This window comes from Saccostrea echinata, unplaced genomic scaffold (genome assembly GCF_033153115.1).
Source record: "Saccostrea echinata isolate AGI-Se365-2 ecotype Australia unplaced genomic scaffold, CSIRO_AGI_Sech_v1 ptg000042l, whole genome shotgun sequence".
Lineage (NCBI taxonomy): Eukaryota > Metazoa > Mollusca > Bivalvia > Ostreida > Ostreidae > Saccostrea > Saccostrea echinata.
The window spans coordinates 4,439,993-4,463,817 of NW_026889791.1; the positions used below are offsets into that span (position 1 = coordinate 4,439,993).

General features: G+C 32.7%; 1 protein-coding gene across 2 annotated transcripts; it reads left to right on the forward strand.

The window, feature by feature from the left end:
- The first annotated feature begins 297 nt into the window (after positions 1-297).
- On the forward strand, positions 298-23,103 carry LOC133201197 (proline-, glutamic acid- and leucine-rich protein 1-like). Of its 2 annotated transcripts, XM_061336992.1 has the most exons (19): positions 298-446; positions 3,587-3,648; positions 4,005-4,110; positions 6,345-6,491; positions 6,780-6,851; positions 8,508-8,561; positions 8,810-8,963; positions 9,067-9,169; positions 14,625-14,712; positions 16,648-16,727; positions 17,323-17,430; positions 17,798-17,930; positions 18,592-18,730; positions 19,430-19,485; positions 19,764-19,970; positions 20,299-20,440; positions 20,510-20,563; positions 21,511-22,091; positions 22,990-23,103. In XM_061336992.1, the coding sequence occupies exons 1-19, from the start codon at positions 333-335 to the stop codon at positions 23,041-23,043; spliced, it is 2,454 nt and encodes an 817-aa protein (XP_061192976.1). In that variant the 5' UTR covers positions 298-332; the 3' UTR covers positions 23,044-23,103. The 2 variants fall into 2 exon arrangements, with proteins under 2 accessions (XP_061192976.1, XP_061192975.1); XM_061336991.1 differs by having other exon boundaries at positions 20,299-20,563.
- The last annotated feature ends 722 nt before the right edge of the window (positions 23,104-23,825 follow it).

Sequence of the window (23,825 nt, forward strand, 5' to 3'; positions counted from 1 at the left end):
ATATCACTTTCGGAAACGTTTAGTAAGACGCAATTTGATTGGTCAATGTATTTGACTTAAAAGAAAATGAATTGTGTAGTTTGGGAATTTTATTACAAATAAACTCCTGTATTGGAGTGTAAAAAGCATGTATATGTGTATAAAAAGATCGTTTCCTTTTAAATATTTAGATTTGCATTTGCTTATTGAACATTTCACATAACTGATACAAAGTCGAAGACCAATGAAATCATTTCTAACAGCCGTATGATTTCATGGACTCTAAATCCATTCGGAACTCCTTCGCCACGTGCTATGTTTGGAAGCGCATTGATAACTAAGATTTTGGCAATATGGCAGCCTCCACGAATGTCATGCTGAACAATCTGTGTGATAAGAGTTTGACATATGAGGATCTTGTCCTTCATTTAAGAAGATTTGATGACTCTCAGATATTTAATTTCACTGTAAGTTTAGTTAAATTTGATGTTTAATTTTTTTTTTTAATTATGCCTTACAATATTTAAAGAAGAAAAATTGAAGTTTACAGACACCTGTAATTTTATCAATAAATTGCAAATAAAACCCTGGGTTGAGAAATCCCATCCCCTTTGTGAAATGTCATTAATTACCATGGAAATCAGATAATTATGCCTTCTGGTTTGAATTTAGGCCAAACAAAAAAATATGTGTGGTTCCGGTTACACTTCCAAAAAAATTAGGGTAGATAGGTAGGGATTTTTTTTTTTTTTTTTTTTAAACATAATGATTTTCTTAATTTTTCTAAATAATACCTATCACTGCTTTGCAAATGCCATTTAGATGTGGTGTGATAATATACTAGTCAATATTGGTAGGGGACACCTACATGCTAAGCTTGCTTTGGATTTAACACTATTAAACACTAGCACTATGTTTTGCAAGGAGGCCGTCATTGCTGAAACTAAAACTTAAACCGGAGCCATTGATGGAAATCGGGGAAAATTCCGGAAAAAAATATGAAAATTGCCAAAAAAAAGTTTAGGGTCGGGGGTATAAAATAGGGAAGGTCGGGTAACCGGAACCACACATATTTTTTTATTTGGCCTTAGCATTCAGAATCAGTTCAAATTTGATATTTCTTCAAAAGTTTTTATTTCACCTTGTTGTTAATGCTTTCAACTTAAATCTGTGCAAATTTGAACTTTTCTGACAAGACGCAATCTCTGTCGGTTGCTATACTCTAACCAACATGTTGCTTTGCACAGAGTGTAGCTGCAGTCTGTAGCTTGCTGGTCCTGCAGCTAGTGTTGCTTAAAGAGGCATAAACACAGAATTGAAGTTTAAATTTTTGTTAGAATTTTATCACTTAAATGTTGCAATAGTGTTTCAGAAAGATATATTATAAAAATTAGGGATGTCAAAATATTTATTTTGCTTAGTCGATCATTCGATTGCATTATTCGAACGATAGTCGAATATTCGGAACATTTTCTGAAAATAAAATTTTTATTTCAAACTGGCACATACTCAAATACCTTTTTCTTAAATCTTTTTAAAAAGTAACATCAAAATTAATGCAACGTAACGCGTGGATAGCATGATTCTATGAAATAAATTTAGAAACCTAATTCTCCAAAAATTATTATTTCCCCGTCAATAGAATTCATAAATCGGCCTGTACATTCAGTCATTTTTATTTAGTAAGCATTAAAAAAATTGCCAGCCGATATTTTTTAAAACTTATTATGAAATAAAGTGGAGGGGTGGCTATCAAAATGCCCTCAAACACTTTAAAATGTAAGCGCATTGTTTCAATAATTATCGAAGTATTAAAACAGGTTTATTCCTTGCATTTGAGCAAACTTGAAATAACAAAAGATAATTGGTACATCGTATAAGAACAAGTCCAATTAATAATTTTACAAACAAAGCCCATTATACTGGCTCGTAATCTATTACAAAAACAACACAGGCTGTTACTGACAGTTAATTCTCGCAGTAGTGAAGCACTTATAATTGCTGTACTTTCTATACGTACATGAAAATCTACCGTTTTTTGTTGAGGAAAATTATCGACTGTCTATGAGGAAAGAATGTTTCTCAAGACTGTTTTTTTTATGAGAATTCCATCTCATCTATCAGTCATTTATTGCATTTATTTAGATAAAATAATATTCGAATGTCGTTTCATTATTCGATCGTCGGTTCATTCGACTGATAGTCGAATAGTCGACTATTCGTTGACATCCCTAATAAAAATATCTTTGGAAATGTAATGTGCAGAGGGGTCTGTACCTGGTTAATTCCAGGATCTTTGGTTTGGACTGATATAACAAATAAATACTTTTCCTCTTAAATTGATTGTATGAAATGATTGGTTTGCAAATATTAACAGATATGGTCCTTCCAATTTACATAGGGAAAAATCACAATTGATGGTTGACCTAATATTTGCAAAAGACAGACATCAGTTGTGCCTTATTCAGGCATGTAGTGTCAGTCACAATGTCAAGCCCTAACTTACATACTAGTGGTCAGCCTCTGACAACAGGAGATACACTGAGTTGTCCTTATTCAGGACAAACAGTCATCCACCGCTACCAGAGACTTACAACATGTCCCGGAAGGTATACCAAGCAAGTCTATGAGAGGTTGTCCTCTCTCTATGGTTGCCCCTAAGTGTTTAGTCACTATACTGTACTACTTTGCAGTAATAACACAATACAATTAATTTATTGTGGCAAGCCTACACCATCAGGCAACCCACCTAGTATTACAAGAATAAGTGTGGTAAGCCTCAGTATTGGCCATCCACCCAACTAGCCTTATTTCCAAAATAACCTTCTTTCTTCTGTAATAATCCATCATTCCTGTGACTGATCTATTTGTGGTTGTGTTAGAAAGTGCACATGGGGAAATGAGAAGTTATTAATAATCTTCACTAGTTCAGTAAAATAATTCATTAATGATAACATGTATAAAAAATACGAATAAAATATTTTAAAAACTTGCTTTAAATTAAAATTTAATTGTTGTTACATGTATTATGTTTCAATTTAATTTTCATTTCTCAGATAATTAATAATTTATGATGATATAAAAAAGGTTTACAATAGGCTCAAGCCAATGTTTACCAACACAGGTGTTTGTTGTACTAGACTACTAATGCTAAATTTGACTACAGATTATTTCATCTACCTGATCAATTCATAGGGCTCACGGTGGGAGTGACCGGTGGACAAGGGATGCTTACTCCTCCTAGGCACCTGATTCCACCTCTGTAATTGACAGGGGTCTGTGTTCTAAGTCCTGTTCACAGATTTCTATTGTTTGTAGGTTTTTTTTAGATCAGTCACTGTTCATTATCTTTACCCTTTTCATTAACACATCTGAGGGTAAAACTGTTTTGGTGAGCACAGTTTGCTATCCATATTAACTTTAGGGGATTGTAAAATATACATACAAGCTATGTCATTAAAATTATTGCTTAAACAAGCATATATTCATAATTGTCAACATCAAGGACCATATTCATCAGAAGTGTTACAAATTTAAAAGTTATATCTGTAAATGCCTTTTTGTATGTACTTGTGATATTTACTCTAGAAATGTGTACTTTTTTCAGAAGTCAAACCTTCATGATACAATTGGGAAGATGCACACATTTCTCCATACTGCCAGTAATAGGTAATTGCCCTATGACATGCATGTAGTACAAAAGCATTTTTTTTTAAAAAGACATGGAACCTCTTTTAAATATTCTATGGATACCGACAATAAGAGCTTGATTAATAATTTCTTATAATTTATGTTTAATAAGATATGTATGTGAATAGGGCTTCAAATCCAGTGAATATGTAGTATTATGAACTGTTTGCATTTGTATAGATTATATAGGGACTATTTATAGACTATATTGTAATTAGATTTAATGCACCTGAGCTAGTCTGGAGAAAGTTATAATATCAGTGTTTTAGTGTTAGGAAAGGAACTCTAATCACGTAAAAATAATACAGATGTCAGAGATATGTATGTGTTGACAGGACTCGCGGTTTGCTGATTATGACCAGTCTCATCAACCAGTGTAATGCTGAAGATTTAAACCAGCACATGTCTTCTTGGCTTAAAGTCATCATTCACATATTACAGGTTATTATTTACTTTTATATATAAAATACTTTTTCAAAGATTTTCTAGTCAAAACTGAGTTTCTCAGATCAGTGGGTTTAGTATCTTGCAATTTTCCAATTCTGGGTCATTTTCAGTGAAATTCATTGAACTGAAAGCCAAGCCTTCTTCTAACATATGTTTAAAGAAAAGATGATGAAACTGTTATGGAGAAAAAGTTTTTGTCACTTTTAAAATAATAGCTTTTGTGACCTTTACCAGCAAAACTTAATCTTCAGTGAGAACCTCCATTTGTGAAACATAACATAGGCTGAAAAATTTGTTTTAGTTTTCAGGCTTTGATGCATTAGGTCAAACATTGTGCCATTGATCAATTTTATTCGCATAATGTAAAAAGAGAAGTAATTAAATGAATATTTCTTTTTACGAAAATTTAATTATATCTCTTTTCACAAGCACTTATAAAAAAAACCAAGTTTCTATTAAATACTTAGTATATTTCTTGTTATAACTACATTTTGTAAAAAAAAAAAAAAAAAAAAAAAAAAAAAAAAAAAAAAAAAAAATTTGTAAAACAAGATGTGTTTGTGAAACACTGATGCCCCCATATGGCAACTCATGGCTAAGGTTAAATTTTTTCAAATGCAAATCAAACTCCAAGGACAAGGTAAAGTGATAAAATATATTTGTACCCAAATAAATGTCTTGTAACAAGGAATACACATGTGAAATATAAAACCCTAGCACTAACCATTCAAAAGTTATAGCCAAGGTTAAAGTTTTTCAAAAGTATGTCAAACTACAAGGTCAGGTCAAAGGGTAAAAATTAATGGTGCCAAAAGGAAGGTCTCATCACAAGTAGGGATGTCAACGAATATTCAAACATTTGAATATTCATTTGATGAGTTGATATTCGAATATGAATTTAAGATTTGAATATTCGGTGTTTTTCAGATTTCACAAAAAATAATAAATTTTAATAAGAACAGTGCTGGAATTGTCCCCATTTTATTTACTAGTGATCCCCTGATTTCTCTCACTACTTTCTTATCTTATAGATCTTCTAAATTAGTTCATTTTGAGTAAGTGTAAGAAATAAACAAGCATTATTAAAGTATAACTCAAAAAGTACTTTCAGTAGTTTAATATGATCGGATCTAGAATAGAAGACAACGAAATGAAACCTTTCTTGAATGTCTAAAAGACGTGAAGAGTGTACTTATGAAAATAAATTTTATTGATCATTTAAATACACCTTCCTTAGATTCAGTCTGTAATATTGTAAAGGGCTCAATTTCAGAATAATGTATCAATTACTTGATTATCTCTGGATGAATATATTCCTAAACTTTGAAATCATTATCGGGAAATTAAGGACCTAGGACAAATGTCTATGGAAGTGTTTGTTTATATTTTCAAATCATTGTATCAAACATTATATTATATCTCTTATTAATCAGATAATGTACTTAATTATGTGTATTTAAAACTGAAGAATAAACGACAATCTTTCCCCTGGTTAGATTACTGGTTCTTCAGTTTGAGCTTGTATACATATCATTTGTTAAAATTATATTTCGGTTGTATACACTGAAATCAATTATTTATTTTAAACATTGACAAATATCAAATGTAGAATTCCTTATAGTATACCTAGAAAAGTCTACATCCAATTTTACCTCCAAATACCAATGCAACACCTGCCATAAGAGTTTGATGATGTGCATTTGAAATAAACCAGATTTCATTTATTTTATCGAATATTTGATTATATTCGAATACTTTCATTGAATATTCGAATATGAATTAATGACAAAATTAACATCCCTAATCACAAGGGGTACACATGTGAAATATGAAAGCCCTAGAACCAGCTATTCAAAAGTTATGTCCAAGGTTGAAGTTTTTTCAAAAGTATGTCAAATTCCAAGGTCAAAATCAAAGGGTCAATAATTTTTTGTATCCAAGAGGTCTTGTCACAAGGAATACACATGTGAAGTATGAAAGCCTTAGCACCAAACGTTCAAAAGTTATGGCCAAGGTTAAAGTTTGGTAAAATTTTGCAAAAGTGGGTCAACTCTAGGGTCAGAGTCAAATATGTTTGTACCCAAAGCTCATGGCTAAGGTTAAAGTTTTTCAAATGCAAGTCATACTCCAGGTCAAGGTCAAGAGATAAAAAATGTTGGTACCCAAATAAGAACACAGGCATAAGCATTATGAATTAGTCTGTCACTAATGTGATTGTTTGATTGTAGTCGAAGGAGCCCCTTGTTGTTCTGAAGCTGACCTGTCATGTGTGTTGTCAGATCATAAAAATATCACCCTGCCACATATCCATGAAAAAGGCCATGCAGACATTTATACCCCAGCTCATTCCCCTGCTTCTGGGGGCTTCTTCTGAGGTATGTAACCAGTCTTGTGTTTTATGTTGGAAAACAAAGAATTTGGGCATCTAGGGGTATGATTTCTGGGGGAGTTATACACATGTATTAAATTTACATCAGTCATTCCAAATGACACAGGCTTTTTTTGGGGGGGTGTGTGTATTATAATGGTTTCCTATACTCATGAATCCAAAATGTAAATAAATGAGTAGGGTAGTATGAAGATAAGAAAATCATTCTCTGCATCCAATTTTCTGAAAGGTTTTAATGTTTGATTCTGTGGTAATTATCTGATATCATTGACAGTGGAGGAGACACTCTATTGCAGTACTGAATGCCTGTATAACACACTATGGAGGGGCCTGTGGACCATTTAAGGTAAGTGATTTACTGTCATGTAGTATCAGGAAAAACAGTACAGGTGACCTACACTATCTTTATATACTTATATTGGTTTTACAACATATTTCATCTGGATTTGGGTTAGATAGAATGTACCCAAAAAATAAAAAGATGACCTCAGAATATTCTCCCACAAAAAGCATCAAAGACTAGTGCTAATTGTAACGGGAACCGTTACAGATGTTCCCCAAACGGCTCCCCAATCCCTTATGATGCCCCATTCCCCAAAAGCTTCAATAAATTAGACAATACTTTTGTAATATAGATGGACACTTTATTTTTAAGGGTATTTCATTGGAAAACTACTCCGATATAGCCATATGGGTATTAGCCAATCAAATTTCAGCGCATGTGCTTGCACATGTTTTCTACATTTTTCACATTAATTTTCTTATAGTGTCTCACAATACAAACATTTGTGTTAAATATTAAAGAATTTCATTGAAAAATAAGAGAGATGTAACCCTTTAAGTATTAGCCAATCAGAATTCAGCATACGCGCATGCATGGCCTTGCATTCAATTTTGATAGTATCATAATGTAGAAGCTCCATGTGCCTATCCATGTCATAAATTTCATCCTGTTTTGTTGAAAACCAAGGGAGTTATAGACATTTAAAGTTTCAACCAATCAGATTGCAGCACACCTACATGCACGTGTTTTCAAGAAATTTCCTATATAACATGTTGTAGCACCTTATAATATATACTTATATTCTAAATTTCAAAGTATTTTGTCAAAAAACAAGGAAATTATTGAGATTTTTGTATCAGCCAATCAGAGAAGAGCGCACGTGCATGCGCGTGAGTTCACGCTAATTTGACCATGTTATCTTGTCTAGACTACTAATATATCTTTATATCTTGAGTTTCAAAGCAATTCATCAAGAAATATAAAAGTTACGGCTTCATCAAGTATATCAGTCATTTCACTCATTGCACGCGCGCGCACGTGCATGCATGTGCGCGCAAAATGACCTTCGTTCCGAACACCTACACAACATGCCTATTAACCCTAAAAAGGTTTCATGTCAATCGGATGAGTGGTTCTATGAGAACACTCCCGGACAAAAAAGTACCGGAGAAGAAAGTAGAAAAAAAGAATAATAATAATAATAATAATAATAATAAGAAACAGAGTAAAAACAATATGTTCCCAAACTTCGTTTGGGGAACATAAAAATGATATGAGTGCTTGCTAAAGAGGTTCAAAAACATGTCACTCTGATTAAAATATCTGTCTACAAGTAATGTTAAGAATATGAATGGAGGTATGCATTCTATAGTTGTTGGTGTTACAATATTATGTATACCTCAGTCTTAGTTGTAATGAGTAGCTAAAATTTAGTTTTAAGAAAAAAAAGATGTCCTTTCATGATTGTATATCTGTACTATAACCTATTTAACCAAGGGCCCCAACCCTGGCACTTTACTTTGATATGTGATGGGACAATAAAAAATAGAGTTGATCATGCAACTCAACATTTTCACCATTAGGTAGACAGAGAGGCAATTTAAATCATTCATTTCATTATTCCAAGTTAAATGATTAACAACTGCTATATAATGATATAAAAAAATTACTTTTGAATTGTATGCATTTTATAATTCTGTATGATGTTACATTTTACAGAGCAAAGTTGAAGAACTTGTCAAAAAGGAACTGCAGTCTGGCTCTCTGACCAAGGTATGAAATGTGTGTGGGGGGGGGGGGGTAAACATTGTACCCAGATGTACAAAAAGATATTTTAAATGTCTTCTCTAGATCCACTTGATCAATTTAATTTACACCAAACCAAATATAGGGTTGCATTACAATGATTACATGTTTATTTATCAGAGAGATGTTTGTTACTCTGGTGACTCGTAGCTCTATGGGCTTTGATCTTGATCAATGCTATGATTATTTTAGGAATCTGATGTTATTATTTATAGGAGTCTGTGCTGTGTTTCTGTTTGTTGGCCTGCTGTGGCACCAGTGGTAATCAGAGGGTCAAATACACAGAAGGCTGGAGCTCACAGGTCTCTCACTTGTTAACAGACCTCCACAGTATAACTGACCACATCTACAGAGACCTACCCAACTCAGGTCACACTTTTTGTTTTCCTCTCTACTCTCAGATAGTTACAAAATTATTACATATTATTGATGTGCATTGCCTTATTTAACATTACTGAAATTTCATTGACAGGTTTACCAATGTCTGATGTAGATAGTATCACAGAATCCTTTGGGGCAGTGGATCCAGTGACACATTTCAATATTCTCATGCAATGTCTCCAGAAGATGCTCAGGTTTATCTCAGCCCATATCGAAAATGAATACAAAAATAATACAAGAAAAAAATACTAAAATAATACAAAAAAAGTATATTTTTAATGACCAAATTTGGAACCCTCTAAATCTTGGTTCCAATTTAGGTAAAAAATAATAGACTTTTTAAAAGCCAATCACAGAAAAATATATTTTTGATATACTTTATTTTTTCAAAATAATACAGAAATGATACACATGACCTGTAAAAATGTATTGTTTTTGTACTTTTGTATTATTTCTCTATTTTCCTCTCCAAAGTATAAAAATAATACAGTCCATAGAAAAGTATAGAAAAAATACAGAATGTATTAATTTTGTATTAGCATATATTATTTTTGTATTTTTTCACCTTTTAGAATTAAAATACAAAAAAAATATAGAATATATTAATTTTGTATCACATATATTATTTTTGTATTTTTTCATCTGGAACAATTAAAAATACAAAAAAGATATAAAATATGAAAATAATACAGTACACGTAAAAGTATGAAAAAAATATAGAATGTATTAATTTTGTATTAATATGTATTGTTTTTGTATTTTTATCAGCATGAAGGATTGTATTTCAAAAATATCAAAAAAGTACAAGAATGATAGACAAAAAATACATTTAAATGCTTAAAATAATACAAAACAGAGATTTAAAAACTACTAAAATGATCATGGGCAAAAATTGTTATTTGAAGAAAAGGGGTTGGAGATTAAGGTTCTTAATAGCATCTATTGATTGTTATTCAAAAATCTTTTATTTATTTGAAATATTTGTTAAATAACAATTTTAGTAACTCAGATTACCTTAAATGTACAAATAGCTAATTAAAAAGTAATTAATGTGGCTAGGCTACTGATTCAGCTACCAACTGTAGTCTTGATCTTTCTTTTTACATATAATCTGCTCTTCAATAGTCTTGATATTTTTCACAAATTTAACTAATCCTGTTTTCTTTGTACTTTTACCAAATGTTTCGATCTCTCTGCTTTGCTGTTTCTTTTGTATGGAAAAGGTAGAGGAGTGTTTACTTTGTTGCAGAAGTCCATCTTCAAATCACACAACCTGTCATCTCATCTGACTTCATCACTGTGAAATATAGAACAGAATGATATAATAATAAAATTTAATGAACCATTACCTCAACAAAACACACATTTTAACATTCAAAATAATTCTATATAGATTTTGTTTAGCTCACACACCTGCAATACTTTCTTGAGAGGGATCTTCTTCCTCCATGACTTGTCAGCTTTTCTTCAATGTTCGGCTGACTGAAATTAACAATAATTATAAATTGAAATTCCAAAAGATCCAGCGGAGTTCACCAAATTCCATACAATTGTACCATTGAAATTACTTTTCTTTAATCTGGGGTTTCTTAGGGGACAACCATTTGATTTGACAATCTGGAGAAGAAAAGGGGGGGCTGATTTATAAAATATTTTTAAAAAAATATTTGTAATAAACAATCTGTCCTTGAAAATGTTGAAAGAGTAAACAAAATGTGTGCCCCAATGTTATTTAAATAAACTGCCCCCCCTCCCGAACCCAACCTACCCCCCCCCCCCCCCCGAAAAAATTTGAGTTTATACAAATTACAGAATTGTTTTTGAAGGGAAAATAAATAATTCGTCTCTGGTAAACTTGAAAAAATTGGAATGAATTAGAACTAGGAAGCCAAAGGCTTGAAAATTACCCCCATCTTCCACCCCTCCCTCCCCAATCAGAATTTATCACAAAAACCCTTGTTCCCCACATGGCCAATAACCGTACTATTTTATCTTTCTTCAATACTACAAAATGGGTAAAAAAAGGCAGTCTTTGTTCCTCTATCTTTATACTAAGTTATTATTTAAAAAACTGAAACTTTAATGTGCTAAAATATATATAATCTTACCGCAACTGTCGTTGTTTACACCAGAGAAGTCCGGATATGATGCCTAAAAAACGTCAGTCTCCTTATGTATTTGCTCTCCTTGGTTCATATATATGATCCTGTGTACCATGATTATGCTGAACTTCTGTTTTTCGATCCATTTTACTCGCGAGCAAATGAGAGTTTATTCAAAATCACCTCCAGCTTTCTCTACACGTCCCGGGAAGAATTTTCAAAATGGCGTGGGTGAAATATTGTTGACCAATCAGAGAACAGCACGGAAGAGTTTTAAAATCTGACCAATCATATTGTGTCATATATACGAAAATTACCGATGTTGAGATCGGAACAGTTAGAGAAAACATATTTACATGGTTTTAAATATCTTGAATCAATTGAATAAACCTAAAATTATGTTAGAAAAAACGATGTTCAATTTAATCATCAGAATCATTTTTTTATTCCTTACGGAATTTACCGATTACGAAACATCGTTATTTCCGGTCATCATCTCCGCTGAGAGCAGCCATTTTTATATTCAAGTTGACCTGTGAAGTAGACCATAAAGTTCAAATATAATGATCAAAACGAGCGGGAGATACATAATATATAGCCTTGTTGACGGACAACTTAACTCATACATACGGTACCAGAGATTGAAATAATGTTTAACAACTATCCTTTACACCAATTCACAACATTTTCTATATTATTTTATGAAATTCTTTCGTAATAATTTCTTTTTTTTTTAAAAGTGGATAATTAAATAGTTCTATTCCATGTAATTGTAATACGTAATGAATTAAATAAAATGTATACTAAATTGAGTTGTATAGTCAAGAAAACATCGTAGGTACTGTAATTAGTGGAACTCTCCATGTTGTTTGTTTTTGTTTTGGTTGGGATGTTTTCACGGGTAAATCATGTTATTTCTTTGAGTAGTATAACATGTACTCGTCTATTGTTAGCCTACAGGTGGCCACCTGTGCTGTTGGCGATAGTTGTAAACACTCGGTTGTAAACACGCTGTAAAATTTTCAACACAAAAAGAAAGTCTGAAGCTCTGAAACTTCAAAATTTACCGCGTGTTTACAAGTATCATGTACAGCACAGGTGTCCCCTCAGACATATCTATCTCTTTCCAAATGACAATTTCACACCTAGTAAAGACATGTTTTAAAAATGAAATTGTTTAGTTAACAAATTTAAACTACTGAATTTTTCTGTTCTAATTAGCAATTAAATGTAAATAGTATAAAAGCAACCTTTATAGCAGTGGTCTTAATTAATAAAATCTGAGAAAAAAATATTAATTCCAACAGACTTATTGCAAGGACATTCTGTAAATTTTCCTAAGTTCAAAGAAATACAAATTTCAGTAAAAGAAAACACTAAGTCCAAAATAAATATTAAAAAAATACATACTGACTGTATAGTATTTTTTGAAAAATTATTAAGTCCAAATTTAATACAAAAATAATACAAACTAACTGTATGTAATTTTCTGTAAAATTACTAAGTTCAATTTTAATACAAAAATAATACAGATTAACTGTATGTAATTTTCTGTAAAATTACTAAATTCAATTTTAATACAGAAAAAATACACTTGAAAAAAACTAAGTCCACAAAAATACAAAAATGATATACTGAAAATAATCTAAGTCCCAAAAAATACAAAAATAATACCCTGTAAAAAATCAAAGTCAGATTTTAATACAAAAATAATCTACCTATTTGTTGGTGATACAAAAATAATATATTTTTTCTGTATTAATTTTAAACAATACGAAAATGATTGTATTAAAAATATATTAAAAATATACTTTTATGTATTATTTTTTGATATGGGAGATCTCATAAATGCAAATAGGTGTACCTCACCATAGAAAAAAAGGACTTTATAGTTTATACACAATAACATGATGAAAGACAATTTAGTGAGGAATCACTTTATTGTTTTTTTGTTTGTTAGTTTGTTTTTTGTTTTGTTTTGTTGAAGACATAAAGATTCAGTTCATACTGAGCTGTCTTTGTGAAAATGGTTCATTAATTTATTGGGCTGGATTATTCCTTTATTGCCACCCTTACTATTGAATTTAAATTTTCTTTTATGTGCTTTTATACATTTATTTAATGTATTATCAGTCAATACACCAGAATATTTTTCCCAAGGTGCTGGGAACAGCTCATTGTGTTCTATTGCCCTAGGCCAATGGCCGAGGGCAATAGAACACATTAAGCTGTTCTCAGCACCGAAGGAAAAATATTCTGGTGTATTGACTGATCAAACTTTAAATAACTGGCCTCAAGACCATAAACTGAGAACAGACTTAAGTCAAAATTTTGATTTTTAATATCCTAAGTTTTATTTAACACGTGCATAAAAATTTGGAGGTTTTTATAATACACAAATTTATACACATGTTGTAAATTGTGTTTCATTATCAAAATTAATTCAGGAACTATATTGATTTGAAATTTTGACTTAAGTCTGTTCTCAGTTTATGGTCTTGGGACCTGTAATGTACCTAATATTATAGTGTGTAAATGGATACTGCCAGTCCAATATATCGCCGGTCTGAAATTTGCAAACTATTGATTGGCAGTCAATAGATTGTCAATACGAAAAGTCGCAAACTATTGACCGGCGGTCCAATAGATCACTCTGAAGTTTCTTAATTAGTTCAAAGGAATAATTATACAGAGAAAATAGTCAAAAATACTACATATTTAATAAAACAGCAAAATCAGTTGTATTAGGTAATAAAGCAAACTATGATATACCTCTATCTCTCATCTGCATTTCACTGTCTGGTTGACATCTCTGAAGTACAAAATGATCTTGAATAGTTACCTTAGTCAGAAAATTACTATTATATTTGGTAGATCAAGGAAATAAAACTCTGTTGGTGAAATATAATGAAGTTCTGAGTTTTTTTCCTGACCAAATATGGTCAAATTATTTAACCATTAATGAACTGTAAATGTATTATACATGTACTTAGCATGTATGATATTTGGTGAAAATTGAGTTTGGAACATTTTAGTGTAAATTTGATTTAGCCCATTTCTTAATGTGCTTCTTTATGTGTTTATATGCAAGACACTTAGCATTGTATTTGAATTAGCAAAAGTTGCTTTCCACCAAAGGTGCTAAAAAGAATACACAGCCAAATGTAATACTCTCAAGTATCTTTGCATAAGAGTGAATATTGACTTTATGACAAGGTTTATTGTCTACACTAAAAGGTCAAGGTCAAAACAGATCATTCAAGTTTGATTTAGTCTTATCTAGCATTTGTGACCTTGTGACCTTTTAGCTATCGTCCAGGAGGCAAAGATATGGACAGCCAAAAAATTTCAATGCCCAATGACAAAACTCAATTCAGGAGCACTATTTTTTTATGAAGCATGATATGGCTTTTTGAAATGTTTAATCTGTAAAGTGCAGGTTTTGTTAAATTTAGCTAAAATATGTTTTTATACCAGAGGTATATCTTTGTATCTTCTTCTGAAAACAAACTGTTACCTTTGTGATCTTGTTTTCTGACATTTGTAGGAAATCTTTCCCTGCTCTGATAAAGCTGCCAATAGAGAGGATTCTGCACTTTGTTGATAAAGTTCTGTCTGTAGATGATGCCCAATTAGTAAGTTTTAACTTTTTTATGCCCTTGCCATAAAATGGCCAGGGCATATAGTGTTACTCTGTTCCCTCGTCATTGACTTTCGGTACATTATCTCTGCAACAGTTGCACACATTCAACTCAAAGGACAAGTTATGGTAAGGGCCGAATCTGGCCCCTTATTTGAGGTAAAAATCAGAACACAGTTAAAATTGTGATAGTTTGTAGTTAAGAACTTAAAATGGATGCTTGTTTTAAAACCAGCACTAATTTTGATTCAAAGCTTACAGGAGGCCACAAGAGGGTGCAGAAGTAGGACATTTTCCTGAATTTCTTCAATTCTGGTGGAATTTCGTCAAATTTGAGATACTTTTCACTTCGGGAAACATAGAGCACAAGCTTGCCTTCTGAGATTTTTATACATAAGATGCATCTGATACTAGTGTATGAAATATATAAATTTGGTAGATAGGCAAGCTTGTGCTCTATGTTTTCTGAAACAAAATGTGCTGTGCAATCGATGAAAAATTGCATAAAATGAGAAAATTCAGAAATTGACATATTTTCTGACCTTCTTGTGACTTCTGTGTATCCCATAACAAACCAATACTCATTTTGTGGCAGGGGTGACAACAGGTTTTTATTGATAAACTGTTACATCACTCTAAAAGACCCCCCAAACCGGGGCCAAAAAGGGGTCTTAGCCTATCTTGTCCTTTGACATATGGATACGTTGTAGGAAAATACAGGTCAAGTTTGAATTTAGTTATGGTCCAATGATTTTTGACAGAGTTATCCCTCTTGAACTTAGAAAAAAAAAAGAAATTTTCAGTTTCCGCTCTCTAACTTTTGCAGGGATATATGTATAAGGTTGGAATTGCATATGCAGGTATTTTATCAGAAAATACAGGTCAAGTTTGAATTTAGTTATGGTCCGATGATTTTTTACAGAATTATCCCTCTTGAACTTAGGAAAAATAAGAAATTTTTAGTTTCTGCTCTCTAACTTTTGTAGGGATGTATGTATAAGGTAGAAATTGTATATGCAGGTATTTTACCAGAAAATACTTTTCAAATTTGACTACAAATTTAAAACTAAATATTGCATTTGAAATTTTGGCTGCTTGCGGGGGGCATTCGTGGCATTATTGACACATCTAGTTTGGATATAGACACTTGGATACATAGATCTTATGAGTTTTATGTTATTTTGACTGGCAACCATTAATGTATGGGATTTGGATTATCTTAATTCCCATTTAGATTTTTGGCTGGAGAGGTCTTGGCTTTAAAGAATTTAGGAATGCACACTATATGAGACCTATCTTACAGATGTATTTTAGCTTGCCTGGGTGAGAGGTTAGGTTTTTCTGAGTAAAGATTGTCCATTGTCTTTTGTCTTCCCCAGGATCACAGGACCAATTTTGACTAAAATTAAAGAACACAATACCTTAAATTTTCACACAAAAGCCTTATAGGTATTTTGTTCTATCAAAAGGAGATAAAGAAAGATTGAGTCATTTAAATTTACATAATTATGTTGTGAAGTTTTAATTTCATTTTCATTTAGGATGAGGTCATAACAAGGCTCCAAAGTTTAACATTGGAATGTAAAACATCCATTACAGAATAGCCTGGCTACAAATAATCAAATTATCACAAGCCTTTTGTGTTAAATTTCTAGAAATATATGTGCAGAATGACCAAAGAGCATTAAGCAAATTATGGAAGAAATCATAATAAAATGCAATGATTATCAGGCAGTGATTTCTTTAATATAAGTGTTAGAATGTCTTTTTAATTTTATTTTTTTACCAAGCCAATATCCTGTAAATTTTTAAAAATTTTCCAGAACTGTGAAATGTGACTCAGACGAGCATTATGGCCTATGGACCTCCTTTTTTAATCATTGTTCTTGTCATCCTAGATCATAAAGTAGTATTTATAAAATCTTTTCAGAAGATAGTGAGTTTGATGAACAGCTCTCTCCTAATTCTCCACAGAGATGCAGTTGATGTTGTTGATGCCTTGTATGAGAGGTAAGAAGTTTTGTACACGTAAAATACAATGAAACACATATTACTTTGTTGTTATTTTAATTAGGACTTATAAAACAGGGCTCTTTGTGGATGCTCAGTCAGACACATGCTTGGGAGACTAGATCAATGGCCTGTTTTACAAAATAACATATAACTAGGACCAACAATTTTGGCCTTTTCTAACAACTTGCCTGTCCAATGGGCCCTGACCTTTATTTTATGTTTGAGTGACAGGTTAAGTTCCTAGGCATGTTTTTAGTTCATCACATTACAACCTTAATCTAAACATGCCTGTAAATGTTTTGAGTCATGCTGCATCTCACCTACATTCTAATGCTTCATTGACTTAGTGGAGATTGACATAATAAAGCTCATACCAAGCTCGTAACAGTAACAAGGAGACTCAGTGCAGACTTATTTGGGTATCTACAGGTATGCAAGTCTTGTGTCTGGCCAGCTTTTGAATTGAATTTGCTTGTTAGGACAGCTCTCCTTATTTTTGATAATTCATTTTTTAAGGAAAAATAACTTGCTGAATGTACGTTTATAGATGTATTATAAAGCAAAAGAATTTCATTTTCATTTTTTTTTTCAGTTGTAAAAAATTGATGTTGCCATACAACAAGAAAGTTATTAGAGTGTTAACAAGAGAGCTGATATGGACTTCTTCTGACTCTGTATACACCCAAGCTAAGCTACTCAGGTATTATGCAAGCTATAATCTTTGTAAAACATGTTAGGTACTATACATGCTAAAATCAGTATAAAGCCTGTTAGGTATTGTACAAGCTTTAATTTGTATAAAGCCTGGTAAGTATTGTACATATACCCTGTAATCTTTATAGAGCCTGTCAGTTACAGACTATGAAGTTCATAGTATGAACACTTCACATATTAAATCAGTTTGTTAACATTAACAAAAAGTGATTCGTGTAGGTACAAGGTGATTGTAGAGTAAAATGTGAAAGTATGATAAATCATGCTTTATAAACACATCCTACTTTTATCTTTATTTATTTTGGTGTTAATGCATATTTGTTCTTTAATGTAACTATGACCTTGTTATGTAGAGAGCTAAGACAGGCTGTATACAGAGCTCTGGAGACCATGATGAAATCTACTGGCTGCTTTCTGGAAACTGTGAGGGAGGAGGATAATCTGGTCCAGGAAATACTAACTGACTGTAAACCACTGGAGTGTAAGGTAAGGGGCATGTAACAGATACTGACTGTAAACCACCGTAGTGTTAAGAAAGGGGCATGTAACAGATACTGACTGTAAACCATCATAGTGTTAAGAAAGGGGCATGTAACAGATACTGACTGTAAACCATCATAGTGTTAAGAAAGGGACATGTAACAGATACTGACTGTAAACCACTGTAGTGTTAAGAAAGGGGCATGTAACAGATACTGACTGTAAACCATCGTAGTGTTAAGAAAGGGGCATGTAACAGATACTGACTGTAAACCACCAGAGTTTAAGATAGGGGTCATGTAACAGTTACTGACTGTAAACCACTTTAATGTAAGGTAAGGGGCATGTAACAGTTACTGACTGTAAACCACTGGAATGTAAAGTAAGGGGCACATAACATTTACTGACTGTAAACCACTGGAATGTAAGATAAGGACATCTAACAGTTACTGACTGACTGTAAACCACTAGAGTGTAAAGTAAGGGGCATGTTACATTTACTGACTGAGTGTAAGGGTAAGAACAGATACTTTTTGACTGTAAATCAGTTGAATGTAATGTAAGGGGCATGCGACTGATATATATTTATGTAAAACTCAAAGTGTAATAAGATGTTGAATATTAGAGAATTAACAGATCTTACCTGTTTCTTTTGTTTTTTTATTAGAGTTCACTTAAAGTACAGAATGTGGCAGAGCCTTCACCTGCCAAGAAAAAGAAAATAATGGTCAACACTGATAAGGTGGTACCAAACACAGAGATGCTGAACAGAGTAATTAGTACCTGTACAGAATGTGCTTTACAAGGTAGATAACAGATTACAGCTCAGTTAATGATTGTAACTTACAGCTTACAGCTAAGTTAATGATTGTACCTAACAGATTACAAATCAGTTAATGATTGTACCTAACAGGTTACAGCTCAGTTTATGATTGTAACTTACAGCTTACAGCTCAGTTGATGATTGTACCTAACAGATTACAGCTCAGTTAATAATTGTACCTAACAGATTACAACCCAGTTAATGATTGTACCTAACAGGTTACAGCTCAGCTAATGATTGTACCTTACAGATTAGAGCTTAGTTAATGATTGTACCTAACAGATTACAGCTTAGTTAATGATTGTACCTAACAGATTACAGCCAAGTTAATGATTGTACCTAACAGATTACAGCTCAGTTTATGATTGTACCTAACAGATTACAGCTTAGTTAATGATTGTACCTAACAGGTTACAGCTCAGCTAATGATTGTACCTTACAGATTACAGCTTAGTTAATGATTGTACCTAACAGATTACAGCCCAGTTAATGATTGTACCTAACAGATTACAGCTCAGTTAATGATTGTACCTAACAGATTACAGCTCAGTTTATGATTGTACCTAACAGATTACAGCTTAGTTAATGAGTGTACCTAACATGTTACAGCTCTGTTAATGATTGTACCTATGAAACAGACAATTTGTGAATGCATTAATTTGATATATCTTGTTTCCTTAAGCATTGTACTGGTGGACACTTGCAGCTGGTGTGAAAATGAAGAGCAAAACTTTTCAGGTAGGTGATGTTACTGCCATGTTATGGAAACATGTCCTTAGTGACTCCCACAAGGAAAACAAAAAAACTATTCAAGGCAAAAATTAATATCCATATAATCTGAAAAAGAAAAATATACATGAGCCCAAAATAGAAAGACCTCTTTGATACATCTCTAAAATTTACTATATGATACTCTGATGACTATCACAATAGGAGCCTTTGTTCAACATGAAAAGTTCTTTTTACAGATGTTATCTTTTAAAATTAATTATATGTATATATGAATTCCATTGTAGCGAGTGTGTGACTTCATCATCACAACAGCATTGACTGTATACAGAAGTGGACCTGGTGTGTTATTTCCATATAACAACTGGAAATGTAGACTCCGTCTTCTGAGGGTCCTACAGGCATGTGTCATGACCCCACACAAAGAAGGGTCATCACCTGTACAGTGTGCATTGGCCATATTCAAAATAGCTGAGCAAGATGACAATCTACAAGTATGTTGTTTTCAGATTTGAAAAAGCTAATATTTATCTGTCTGTCAACTTTCAGCATAAAAGGGCAATAATCAAGGTGGGTATACAAGAGGAGCATGATCTAGAGTTGTGTTTGAGGAAGAGGGGAGACAATACCAATGGCACAGCCTAGATATTAAAGTATTTCAAATCATGACTTTTGACTCACTTTGAGGCCACAATAAGTGATGTTATAAATATCAGAGCAGTGTAACATAAGAAAATCAAAACCCATGTACATGAACAAAGTACAGTGTACATAGTATTATACAGTAACACACCAGATTATAAGTCTGGAAATGTTTTCCAGGTTTCCTCATTTTGTATAGAAGCACAAAGAGTTTGTGAGATTCTGATTCACCCTCGGGCTCCTTGTTTGACTGCCACACGATATGTGACTCAAGAGAAGGTAACTCCTCCAGTGTCTAACAGCATACTGACAACAGGTGACAGTCAACAGCCCAACAGTCACACAGCTCTCTCAACTAATCACATTGAGTCTAACAGCATACTAACAACAGGTGACAGTCAACAGTCAGGCAATCACACAGCTCACTCAACCAATCACACAGAAGGTAAACATCAAGTGGTGCCTTTATCAAGACTTATTCTGATCATCATTTTAATCGACTTGTAACTTCACACATGTATAAATTAGGATGGGATGTTTTTAAAACTGCCTTCAGATTGAACCTTGAACTTTGACCCTATAATTTGTGACAACATATATTTATTGTTTTAGCCACAATAAGTTACGTTATAAATCTTTTACCAGGATTCAATATGGGTGACCTTTTCTAATTAGCATTATCAAACTTTACACAAAGACAAATCGGGGTAAAATAAGCAGACTTTGGACTTTTGCAATCTGGCAATACAGATGCCTAGTATCTTTCTGGGTCATCCCTAGAGCCATTGCAGAAATGTCATATTGTTTAATTATTTTTAACTAAATTAAATAATTGATTTATCAAGTACATGTATAGTATATACACTATAGTTCATTTTAAACATTGTTTTTAGTGTACTTGCAGTAATTTTCTGTTACTGTCAACTTTGTTATCTCAAACTTGATGGGACCGAGAAAAAAACTTTGAGATATCTTAGGAATCAGGATAACATGGTTAAAGTACTGAAAGAATGAGTGATTAGGACTTCCAAATCAGTTTAACATATCTATGGTATTCAAGATGTCCTTGTTCAAGATAACAAAATTCAATATTTATTATTCTGAAGATTAAGCAAAATAAAACTGGAGAAAAAAATGCATCAAAATCTGTAAACAAAAAACTTAGATATTGGGGGAAACCCAAATTTACAACAGAGTTATGGACTGGCCAGTCGAACATCAAATTTTATTTGACTGCTCAGTAAACACATTAAAATGTTATACCTTTTTTTAGCATAGATTTAAGTAGGATTTTTTTAAGGTACCTGTACATGTAAATCAATAAATGATTTACTTGAGTGGACAGGGTGGAGTAAATTCTGCTATGTAGAATTCTGAATTGTTTTGTCATAGATTCAAGTCACCTATCACTAAATGTGGAAGAAAACACAGATATCATTGAGAACATGGAAACTGGAAGGGATGAAGAGAACCAAGGAATTCTGAGTGAAATGGACAAGGACTTATCTTGTGTGGAGGTCATTAATACTTCCCAAAATCAAGAAAGACAAAAAGAGGTCATAGAGACACCTCAGCCCTCACTCGGTCAACAGGTGGAGGCATCAAACAGAATGCTGGAGACTCGAGAGTGTGGGGATTCAATAGAACCTACAGAGGGCTTACATGGACCTGTGGAAAGTGTTAGTCTGGAAATAATTGAAAACAAGGAGCAGAGTTCTGAGCCCATTATAGAACACAAAGAAATGCATTCAACCAATGACAGCAAAGGTGAACCAGTGGAAAAACTTGATTTTCCTCTTGGTGACAGTGATATCACAAGCAAAGCTGATATCCAGGATACTGTAGACAATGTAGACAAAGCTGATATCCAGGATACTGTAGACAAAGCTGATATCCAGGATACTGTAGACACTGTAGACAAAGCTGATATCCAGGATACTATAGACACTGATGATAATACAGACAAATTGAAGGTATCAGAACAATTGTTATCATTTTAAATACTATTACTTAAGTGAGAACATTTAATGCAGACATATTTCCTTACAAATATATATACAGAACTTTAGGCACAAATAAATTTCTATCTTTTAATAAAAGTTAGCACAACGTCTTCATTACTACACAGAAAAGTTTGATCCACCTGTTAGATTTCACATGTCAATCATGCATTGATGGTTAAGGCTACCCATGTCTGTCATGTCAAATTTCCAGGCAGAAATTAGAGAGCCAAAGCAACTCAGAGATAATGTCATGCACAGAATAAACAAATAAATAGTAAAAAATTGAAAATCTTCTTTTCAAGCCTGCAGGACCATGATTTCTATTAATATGCAAGCATCCTCAGGTATTGCAAATTCAAGGTTAGTTGAATCATAGATTCTGGGGATAGGGGCCACAATAAGGGATGAACTTTTTACAGGGAAAACATTGGAAAAAAAATCTTTAAACATTTTTTCAAGAACCCCTATGCCATGACAAACTCATTTTAGAATGCATCATTGTGTTGTGAAGAATCAAATTTGTTCAAATCATGCCCTCTAGGTGTAGGATGGGGCCACAATACAGGGTCAAAATTTTCCCGGGAATATAGAGGAAAAGAAATTTTGAAGTCTTTTGATGAAAACAGCAGGGCCAATGTGACCCAGATAAGCAGTGTGGCCTATGGGTCTCTTGGTTTTGATTTTTTAGGAAATTTCATATACAGTTGTGGGTCCAAGTTCCAACATGTTTAACAATCTGTATGATCCATTCTGATCCATTATTTTTAATTATCACCACTTGCAATAGAGTTTAATGTTAATGCCTCTCATGAATCTTCTTGAAGTTCTGTTTGAGAGAATGCAGTTTTGTTCTTTTTTGTTTTTACAGAGTGGTGAACTGGAAGACATGTTAATGACATTTGCAGATGTGGACCCAGAGTAACCCAGTTATGGCATTCCCATTATGTCCATGTTTGTTCAATGATCAATAAAGAGATATTAAACTGCTTCAAAAACTTTGTGTAATTTTAAAGATCAAGAGACCCAAAGGCACCTTAGTATCACAATTGCTTTACATACATTCAGCTGTGCACTACCCTCATACCTGAATACTATACTAAGGTGCAGGGGACATAAATATCAAAGTATTGGTAAAAGGCTCGTCATTCCTAATTATCATGCATAAAATTTGCTAGATGTCTTGAAGAAAAAAGAGGATATCAAAGATTATTAAAATATCTGATCAGTTATGCCAAACCCTGGGCCAAAAGCTCTGAAACCTGGTAATTGAAATTTATTCAACAATTTTATAGCGAGCTTTCTGTTCATTTCTGTAAAGCATAAAAACATTTCTGCTAAATATGGCATTACATAAGCTTCAAGATATATTTTGAAGGGACCCGTATTCATATTTTACAGGTAGATTGCAAATTCCCTGACAAGATCTGATTTGTTTTTCAATTATTATGTCAAGGGCAATTTGATATGATATTACCCCCCCCCCCCTTCCCAAATTTCCAAGGATTAAGTTACATATGCATAAAAATAAAGAGAAAAAATGTCATTATATTAAAATATATTATTTTGCCGGTAATACATTGCAATGAGTTTTATCATTGGTTCGTTTGAATCCCTTGTCAAAGTATAGAAATACGGATAGGTATTTCTGAATATAAAACAAAACAAAACAAAAAAAAAACTCCGATAGACCCGTGTGAGGTCGAT

Coding starts and splice junctions, on each gene's coding strand:
- LOC133201197 (XM_061336991.1), top strand. CDS start 333: ATGGCAGCCTCCACGAATGTCATGCTGAACAATCTGTGTGATAAGAGT. Junction 447..3,586: donor CTCAGATATTTAATTTCACT/GTAAGTTTAGTT, acceptor TACTTTTTTCAG/AAGTCAAACCTTCATGATAC. Junction 17,431..17,797: donor ACCCAAGCTAAGCTACTCAG/GTATTATGCAAG, acceptor CTTGTTATGTAG/AGAGCTAAGACAGGCTGTAT.